This window comes from Limulus polyphemus, unplaced genomic scaffold (genome assembly GCF_000517525.1).
Source record: "Limulus polyphemus unplaced genomic scaffold, Limulus_polyphemus-2.1.2 Scaffold5646, whole genome shotgun sequence".
In the NCBI taxonomy this organism is placed as follows: Eukaryota; Metazoa; Arthropoda; class Merostomata; order Xiphosura; family Limulidae; genus Limulus; species Limulus polyphemus.
In genome coordinates this window covers 55,037-66,004 of record NW_013671256.1, presented here as the reverse complement: position 1 = coordinate 66,004, position 10,968 = coordinate 55,037, and the positions used below count along the sequence as shown (strand labels likewise).

Sequence of the window (10,968 nt, the reverse complement as noted above, 5' to 3'; positions counted from 1 at the left end):
ATACAAAATACAAATTCTTATTCCATCAACCTTTTCTTGGGAAATACTAGTGAAGATATCGAACACTTAAGTTGTCAATGCTCTTCTACCTTCAGCTCTTTCTTCAATATACGTTCATATAGCTTTTGTGAAATATTAGATCGGAGCAAGGCGTTCTCAAAATACATTTCAAATAAATACGTTCACACACAATGAGCTTCTCTAGAATTCATTAAATTTAAATTCGTTTGTATTTTAATTATTGCATGTATTTACATAATACTGAGTTCAACTTTTTCAACTGATTTCACACTTTTCAGAAAAAAATTCTGTGATTTTGCAGTAGGGTCGTAAATGAGCCAGTAATTTCTATAAATAAACACACATAAAAGTTTGAAATGTGGCTGAATTTACCTACTTTCTAATTTATCTACTCATTTATACAAAGCCTAAATTGCTGTCATGTAATTTCAATTTCATTTGGTCACTAGGAATGCAAAATACTTAAACACAAAATAGGACCCCTTGATGTATGGGTGGAAAAACAACTAAATGAGTAGTTTAAAAATAAAATTCAAAGCTATACTGCGCGAAGTATAATATTGTGATAAGTAAAATTCACAGTTTCATGTTTGGGAATTAATATGATTTAATATTTTATTTCATTTTTGTTATACAGCAAATCAACTGGGGAGAGTGCCCTCAGCTAGAACCAACACAAGAGGAGAAGGTAGGATAGTTTGAGGTTAGACCTAGAGATTAAGAGGTCTAAGTGTAGCACGTATTGAAACTCGCCCCCTAACGGAAAAAAAAATCTGTGCTCAGTTATAAAGATATTTTGAATTTGCTAGCAGGTTAATAATTGATAAGTTACTTACATATTTATATATACTTAAATATATTGTTAAACTAAAAACATCATCGTAGATAAAAACAAAAATAACTTTTATATCGCTATGATAATCTGTAACGAAGTATTATCGCAAACCCTCTATAAACAACCATAGAATATTATATACAAAAAAAGTTAATGTTTGGAACATATACCCAGATGCTACGCTGGAATATCTTTTAAAATTAGCGACACACTTCATTGTAAGATTATCGCTTTTATTATGTCCTAAATTTGAGAACAGTTGGGCCGGGCGTGGCCTAGTGTTTAGCGTGTTGGACTGTGAATCCGAGGGTCTATAATTCGCGCTGTTGCCACAAGTTCGCGCTCCGCACTTTGCTACAGATGTGTTATAATAGTGACAGTCAAAACTCACTATTCTATTAGAGTAGTCCAAGAGTTGGCGGTGGGTGTTGTTGGCTAGCTGCCTCCTCTCTAGTCTATCGGTTCAAAATTTGGGACGGCTAGCACATATAGTCATTGTGTAGCTTTGCGCGAATATCTGAAACAAGTAACGACAAAAATAGTTCAAATGTCTGAATACATTTATACAAATATGCTATAAGCATTGTTACCTCAAAGAAATTAAATTACTAGGCACGTTTATTTAAGAATAGTGGACACTAATAGTTGACATATTGTTAAATTTAAATTCCCAGTAACACGTTTATTTAAGAATACTGTACACCAATAGTCGACATATTGTTAAATTTAAATTCCCAGTAACACGTTTATTTAAGAATATTGGACACTAATAGTTGACATATTGTTAAATTTAAATTTTACTGGGAATTTAAATAACAATATGTCAACTATTAGTGTCCACTATTCTTAAATAACCGTGTTACTGGGTGTTTAAATCAATATGTCAACTATTAGTATCCACTATTCTTAAATAACCGTGTTACTGGGGATTTAAATCAATATGTCAACTATTAGTATCCACTATTCTTAAATAAACGTGTTACTGGGAATTTAAATTTAACAATATGTCAACTATTAGTGTCCAATATTCTTAAATAACCGTGTTACTGGGTATTTAAATCAATATGTCAACTATTAGTATCCACTATTCTTAAATAAACGTGTTACTGGGAATTTAAATCAATATGAACATTCCTTATATTGTATCATAGTTAGTTTAATTCGTTACACTTTTCTGATGATGACTTTGTGATGAATTAAAAATGAGTCAACGAATCTCTTGCCATCAAAACAATATGTCAGCTATACCAATATCTAATACTCTTCATTTAAGTTGTTATTAAGAATTTAAAACCCAACAATAATTATTTTGTTTCTACTCTTAGTCAAAAAAGCAAACGGTGATTGCTAACTGTCTGAAGGAGAATCCTCCACCGAAGCCTGAAGATGAGCCTAGTCCAGTAAGATTTGATTTTGTTAAAATTTAAATAAGATTTATTCAACTCCTTTGAATACATTCTACTCATAGATATTGATATACATTGATTTATTTTTCGTTAAACTATTAGTATAGTGTTTCTTAGACGGATTTACCAGACGACCCTGCGTCTGGGCTTTGGTCGCCGTCATGACCCCCATTATCTCTACAAGGATGAAAAAAAAATTCTTGATGTTTCATGGCATGTAAAGACAATTAGTTTTCATAAAAAAAACATTAAATTAATAATTAACGTTGTTAATAGTTCTGTTTCGTTCTTACTTTGGACATAAACATTTTAGTAATGTATAATTCACTTGAGCAAAAATTCACAAATCAAAAAGACCAATATTTTAGTCATTTAGTGTAAACTGATAAATATTGTAATTTACAGACTTATTAAACTTTAATTTGATCTGTAATAAAAAAATCGTGTACCGTGTATCGTATATAAAGATAGTTGAATTATCGCAGTTTCCTTGACTTTATCGCGATTAAATGATAAAATAATGTAATTTAATCAAGAAGATCAATGTACTAAGAGAGAGAGATTATATAAAGTATAAATACCATTATTAATAATAAGATTATTTTAACAAAAATGCATATTTATATTTAGGAAGTGTTGGAAAAACATCATGCCGATATCACCACGTGTGCTCTGAAAACGGAAGGATGGGTAAGAAGACCCCCTGTTGTTCGAATATACTGTTGTTACCTCTAGTTTTAACAATAACAGCGGAGATTCTTATTAAAAATTGTTTCTGTTCGTGATATCAGTAACTCAAGAAGTTGTAATCGTCATAATTTTATTGGACTTAATTGTAGACCCGATGGGGGTCAATTTTTCTAAACCAATCCTACATCTAATTGGTTATGGGTCCATGGCTTTGTTGGTTACAGGTTCCCAAGTAACATTTTAGTTACGCAAAACTCTAAAATATAAACAAGAATATTATCAGTAGTACAATTAGTCTCACTAATTGTTGCTAAGGTCCCCCTTACATTGTTTTTAAGAAAATAAACGGTTTCATCAAATTGTTTGAATCTTTACGTTAGATGTTGTAACAATCAAAAATATAGGATTATTCAATTTGTTGCGATATGTGGACAACACTGTTGGAGTACGTCGTTAATTTGAGGTTTATGATAAATGTATTCTTATTCCATTTAGCTCCTTTTATAATCTAATATTAAGTAAAAATTATTCAAGGTGATTTGAGAAATAAAAAGAAAATCTACTTATCACGACTCGCATTTTATTCTATAAACCTAATTCATGCAAGGTTTAACCTCGGTGAGGACTAGTTTAGTTCCTATTGTTGACGTAAGAAACACGTGTTAATTGGTTGATTTCGTTACAGTTTGATGACAACAATAAATACAAGTTTGACAGAGCCAAGACTGAGATCGAGCAGAAGGCACTGAATCCTGAGGTAATATTTGAAATTACTTACAGTTAGTAGTCGTTATGCATATAAGACATGGTTTATACAGTCACGTATATTTCAATCTGTATTTTATTAACATAAGTATTAAAAAATATTAGAACATGCGTTCAAAATGGCGGAAAATTGACCAAACACCTGTTGGTTTAAGATATATATATAAGAAATGATATACAGCTGAGATTAGGTTCTGGAAGTGATTATGTTAGATTTTGTCGTTGCAGACCAACAAGGATATTAAAAAGTACCCTCGACATAGTTTTAACCTAGCTTCCCTCAACATAGATTTAGCCTAGCTTCCCTCAACATAGTTTTAGCCTAGCTTCCCTCAACATAGTTTTAGCCTAGCTTCTAGTTCCTGTATCCCAGATCATCCTGAGTTCAGACGCTAGATATAGCCTAGTAGCTAGAGTGCCCGGTCTATGAATCTGGGATTCATGGTTTCTGTCCCTTTTCCGCAGAAACGAGCTCCGCACTTTGGGGCCGTGGTCGCATTAAAAGGATAACGGGCCAAATCTTAGTTTTTAATCTGACAAGAGAAGCCCGAGAATTGGAGGGAGGTGTTATTGGCTAGCTACCTTCCTCTACTGTACCAGTTCAAAATGAGGGGTAACTATGTGCAGATACCTTTTGTTTAGATCTGCGCGAAATTCCGAAACAAACAAACAGTCGAACCTGGATTAAGTTTATTTTAAACTTTTCGTAAGTGTTATTGGTTAATTATTTCAAAAATTACATAAGAAGACCCATTTAATGAGTGGTTATGCTGCACAATATGTGATGATTAGCTAGTATGTTTTACTTTATAACAGATCCATACATTTAAGAAGCTCCCCAAAATTCAGTCCTTATTTATATTATCTTCCAATCACTTTTAGATTATCCTGATGTGACGTGTCATGGATTTTTCATGATTACGTATATATATAATCCTTCATATTCATTGTTAAAAAAAGTCAATGCATAGTCTACATTTTCAGGGGTTTCTAATTTTCACTTAAACCATTGATAATGTTTGTCTAATATATCTGAAATTTATTCTATAAAAAGTCAATTCTTACTGACAATCGTTTTACAGATCACGGAAAAAATTAAAGGAAAACATGAAGAATGTAAAGGCGAAGCTGTAAGTATTGACATTTCTTTGTGAATTGGTATTTTTGATTGTTATTAGAATACACTTTTACTTGGAAATATTTAGTTGAGTAATATATCTGCCCTTTTGTGATTACATAATATATCTGTCTTTAGTGGTCATGTGACGTACCTGTCCTCTGGTGTTTATATAATATTACAGTTTAAATGTCAAAAGCCGGCATATTGGAAAACCAACAGGCCTAAAAATTGTTATAAAAACAAGTTAACTGCAGATATTTTTAGCCGCGGCATAACGGCTGTTTTTTTTTCAAGAACAAACTTTTAGCCCATAGCTCCATCTCTTGACCGATTTGAGATCTAATTACAGCTGTCGCTGTTGAGCATTTCCTTTTTTGTTTTTATTTTTTCATTTCCACATTCCTCTTAATTTTTTGACCACTCGAAATCAGAGATGTGAAAAAAATATAATTTCGTATCTATCTTTTTTTCTCCCACAAGACATTGCCCAATAAGCTTTTTTATTAAATGAAAGACAAAAGATTATATGAAACGTTATTTATATATGCAATATGATGTTTTAAAGGTTTAATGATTGACAGCCGGCGAAATATTAGAAAAACCAATAGGCCTAAAAACGGGTATATTGTGCTTGCAATTATCTTTATTTTAAATTACACAAACAAAAGTAAAAATATTATTCGGATAAAAGGCCTATCTCAAGAAGTCAAGCATAATCTATAGGTGTTAAGATTTATTTTTTTTATACAGAAATTAATATTTTCAGTTTAGAAAGAAGTCCGCACTGCGAATTCAGCATCAAAAGCCAATTTTCAAACTATATTAGTAAAAGCTTTATTGCTATGGTGACTATTATCATTATTTTTCTTTCGATTTTAGGAGGAAAGATTCGCTGACGATTTTATTTCTCAGGTAAGTTTTAATTATGTTACTAAATCAGTACGTAGCTTCTGAGAATTTTGATAAACGAGAAATTCTAGGGAAAAAAACAACAGTTGTTTCGTACGTCACTTCCGCTCTTTGGACAACATATACATTGCAGTTACTAGTTGAAATCTGCTTCTATATGACAACGACATCATTTAAGACATTTTGGATTGTATCCACAGGCTCTCTCTCCTTCTCTCACAGTACTGTGTGATGTGTAATCGGTGGCGTCGAAACTCCTTCCTACACTATTGGTAATGACTAGCTAAGTACCCCCATTTTGTAACTCCTTCCTAAACTACTGGTAACAACTAGCTAAGTACCCCCACATTGCAACTCCTTCCTACACTACTGGTAATGACTAGCTAAGTACCCCCACATTGTAACTCCTTCTTACAATACTGACAGTGTGTCCACCTTATATAATAAAATAAGGTGAAAAATAGTTATTAAATATAAATAACCTAGGACATACACATAAAGTTCAGTTAAGTGATAAACAGATAATATCCAGTTTATTTTTTAAACTTGCATGAATATTTATGTCAACGTAGCTTGTTCCATATTTAGTTCTCTAAATAACGTGTAGTTTTACTTGTGTAATATATATATATGTATACATGTAGTTTTACTTGTGTAATATATATATATATGTGTATACATGTAGTTTTACTTGTGTAATATATATATATGTGTATACATGTAGTTTTACTTGTGTAATATATATATATGTGTATACATGTAGTTTTACTTGTGTAATATATATATATGTGTATACATGTAGTTTTACTTGTGTAATATATATATATATATGTGTACACATGTAGTTTTACTTGTGTAATATATATATATATGTATACATGTAGTTTTACTTGTGTAATATATATATATATATGTGTATACATGAAGTTTTACTTGTGTAATATATATACATGTCCAAGATGAATGCACAACGAACAGAAAAAGACAAAGAATATCCTGGCGAAGCCCATGATTTTTCATAGATTATTTTCTTAAATAAATTTACAACGAAATGTTACAGCAATACTTAACTCATTGATTTATTACTTCTTACAGGAATTTAGTGAAATGATAAATTATTTATCAATTATTAGATTGTCAAGAAAACCTACAGAAAGCAATTTACTTCGGATCTAAACATATATATATATCTTATTAGATTTAGGTTCTAAACTAAAACTACAGAACGTTAAGTTGAAGTTAAATATTTCTGTTTTTATTTCCAATTTTCTGGTTACTGTTTTAACGTTGCTATACAATCTTGAAATGTCCATGAAGTCAAATTTTCACTCTACTCGGAAACAATTTGCTGTTGTGTTCTAAACGAAGCTGATTCTATTTTACCGTAGGTCAAACTCTACCAGGCCTGTATGGATCAGAACATCTCCACGGTATGTACAGATATATTAAAAATCAGTCATTCATATAGCATGTTTTTTGTACGTTACATGGTGTGTAGTTTTGTATTGTAATCGATGTTCAGTTACTTTTTATATGAATATAAATTCAACTATTTTTCAGATTTGTGGTATCCAAATCGTTGCTCCTCCTCAAGCTTAAGGTGGGTATTATTTTACACAAACATTAATATATATATATATATATAATATGATTATTCTCTAAACGTCAGATTCAATAAATTGTTGTATTTTTATATAGTCTTAGATACTAAAAAAAACTTAGTAGCTAATAAAAAAAAATGTCTTTCGGTGACTCAGCGGTAAGCTTCTGAACTTATGACGTTCGAACTGTCACAGCACACTTACAACTTTGTGCTAAGTAAATAAGGCATTAAGTTTGTTTGTTTGTTTTGAATCTCGCGCAAAGCTACACGAGGGCTGTCTGCGTTAGCCGTCCCTAATTTAGCAGTGTAAGACTAGGGGGAAGGCAACTAGTCATCACCACCCACCCCCAACTCTTGGGCTACTCTTTTATCAACGCATAGTGGGATAGACCGTCACATTATAACGCCCCCACGGCTGAAAGGGCGAGCATGTTTGGTGTAACGGGGATTAGAACCCGCGACCCTCAGATTGCGAGTCGAGCGTCCTAACCACCTGGCCATGAGGCATTAAGTATTAACCACGATGTGGTATTTTATTTAAATTTTTTACCTCTTGGTCTAAAATTCAGTCTCCAAAATTTTAGGTTTAAACCTTACTAATTTATGTACGGAAATAGAGAGTCTGAAAATGCTTTTTTTTTGTCTATTAGATCAGAAGTAGCGTGTATTTACGTTGGTAACTGATGAGGAAATTTACCACACACACACACACAAAACAAAAACATTTATAAAACATGCATGAATTTCTAGTTTAATACTTTTGTGAGTTAAGGTAGTTGATATGAAAATCGGTATTATTCCAAATTGCTTCTGTGGAAGCAGCTTTATATATAGCTATAATACAGTTGTTAGCTATATTCCAAATTAAAACTGTATCAGAAGGTATTCGATCTTTAAAAAAATATAACAATTCCACAATATCTAGGAAAAAGCCTAACGCTTTGAACAAGTCAGCTGATACAGAATTACAATAGTTAGAATAAATACAGATGATATAGAAGTCGGACGTAGCAGAAAGTCCAAGGTTTGAACCACGATGTGTCACTAACTAAATATGCTCTGCACTTTCAGCTATAGAAGTGTTATACTCGAGACAGTCAATCCCACTATTTGGTTAAGAGTAGCTATGTAGGCGGTGGGTGTTGGTGACTTGTTGCCTTCACTCTAGTGAGAAGTCTAAAATCGGGATGGCTACGCCTGGATCTTGGGCTCCCTGACCTGGACGTTTAGCCCACTTATCTTATAAAATGTAAAAAAAAAAAAATCAAGCGAAAGAAAAGCATATACAAACCTTTGATGTCACGAGTTGGGTTAACTGGGTTATTATACGTAGACGTTTGATCAACCTTTAATGTCACAAGTTAGGTTAACTGGGTAATTATACGTAGACGTTCGATCAACCTTTGATGTCACGAGTTAGGTTAATTATACATAGACGTTCGATCAACCTTTGATGTCACAAGTTAGGTTAATTGGGTAATATACGTAGACGTTTGATCAACCTTTAATGTCACAAGTTAGGTTAACTGGGTAATTATACGTAGACGTTTGATCAACCTTTGATGTCACAAGTTAGGTTAACTAGGTAATTATACGTAGACGTTTGATCAACCTTTGATGTCACAAGTTAGATTAATTGGGTAATATACGTAGACGTTCGATTTTATTGTTTCGTTTTATCTTTGTTTCTAAATTTTTAGGTTCGGACAATGTATGGCCTCGAAGTTGAGAATTCCTCCAGGCTATCAAGCTAGTAATTGGGAAGAGAGAGACAGAGTATACGATCGTCTTGAACCTTTTGTAAATGTCTGTGTATTTTATTAGTTGCCTGAGGATTCTTCAAGGTTTATTTCTGCCCCTTTGTTTAATAAACTCGTATTTCTTTCAGTTAAATCTCATTTCGCTGTATATTATATAGTAAAGAAAAGTAGATTCCCCACCTTTCTGAGGCAGTATCTCAGTTTCTATGGATACTTTCGTTAAAATTGACGGTTCATTACTGAATGTAATTGTTCCTCATCACAAATCACGTAAAAACGGCTTAATGGTTATATTTTCATACGGGTTTCCACACTTACGTTACTATATACGAAGTGACTTTTAATATCTTGTAACAACAAAAAAATTGTAACTGATAAAAATGTATTTTTAATTATTAACAATATATTTCTCACGTTCGTCCCCAAACATTCTGAAGATTCTTTTAGACCGGAAATGACGAAATACATATAGTACAAGAACACTCTGGTGAATCTGTTTTTAACCTGACGTAACTTCGTCTCATTTCCATAAGGAATGTATATTAATATTTCGAATCAAAAATACAAGTTTTTAATTTTTTACCAACATTGAATAAATCGTGTTACATTATAAGACACGTCTTAAAAGTCAAAAGACGACCATAACGTAGCGTTTTCAGAACTAGTTATGATAAACCTTCAGTTGCCATGGTGTAATTGTCAGTTTATCAAGATAAACTTTTTAGTATATTATCAAAGTAGGCGTGGTGCAGTTACAATAAGAGAGAAGAAGATACGGAAAAAAAAGTTTCATTTCAGATCACGCTTCAATCTAAAAGAGAGTGAAATTTTATTTTGTAGAAAATCCAATAAAAAAAACCATTTCTAAGCAAAAAAAAAAAAAAAAACAACACCTAAGTTTCATCTAAAACAGGGTTCGTTTAATTTGAAGTTTAAGATGTTTTTGGAAGGATAAGTCAGCTGTAAACTGCCTAAATACTCACGCACGAGCAACTAATGAAAAAAATTCGATTTAAAAAATCGAAGAGTTAACTGTAGATATATTGGACGTTGGTTGTTTTTGTTTTTGTTTTTCTCTCAACGTTTCATTCGGTTAAACGCATTTATTAAAGCACTATACACTACTGTGCTAACTCCGGAACAACTGCATAGCAATGTGAAAGGTGAACGAAACGCTGGGAGTTTTTCCATTGTTTTCTAGAGAAACAAAGTGAGCCCGTTAAAGTACTCCAAATATTTTAAAGTTTTATTCCACTCATCTTAAATTATAACTAACTTTCATTTGATAAGTTATAAAGCACTGTACACTACTGTGCTAACTCCGGAACAACTGCATAGCAATGTGAAAGGTGAACGAAACGCTGGGAGTTTTTCCATTGTTTTCTAGAGAAACAAAGTGAATCCGTTAAAGTACTCCAAATTTTTTAAAGTTTTATTCCACTCATCTTAACCTATAACTAAGTTTCATTTGATAGAATATGAGCTGATAAGTTCTAAAGCACTGTATATTTGCTAGTTGTATTGTAACCTTCACCGAGTTTTCAGCCAAATCCAACATTTTTTGTTAATATTCAATACTGTAAACGATTTTTTTGATAACCAGATAATTTCTGATAATTAGTAAACAATTCTTTAAAATCGGCTATTTTTTTAATCAATCCCAGTACGTAGACTGATCATTTTAAAAGCAATCAAATATTACACGTAAACATAAATCGTTTATACAAGAACTTATGCAGAAATTCTGTAGCAACGAAATAAATAAAATTTGATCAAATTGCCAGTCGGTTTCAACAGGGTAACTGATTAGATATATGTGTGGTCTTTCATGGATAACGTGTTGTCTATATCGTTAACGA

At 32.1% G+C, this 10,968-nt stretch overlaps 1 protein-coding gene across 1 annotated transcript; it reads left to right on the top strand.

Moving 5' to 3' along the window:
- Nucleotides 1-658: 658 nt before the first annotated feature.
- On the top strand, nt 659-9,236 carry LOC106472832 (the record flags this gene model as incomplete). The annotated part of the gene is made up of 9 exons (XM_013933500.1): nt 659-709; nt 2,182-2,256; nt 2,893-2,952; nt 3,638-3,709; nt 4,800-4,847; nt 5,717-5,749; nt 7,135-7,176; nt 7,307-7,346; nt 9,050-9,236. Coding segments are annotated over 8 exons (420 nt in total), but the record flags the coding sequence as incomplete, so codon positions are not given.
- Between the last annotated feature and the right edge of the window lie 1,732 nt (nt 9,237-10,968).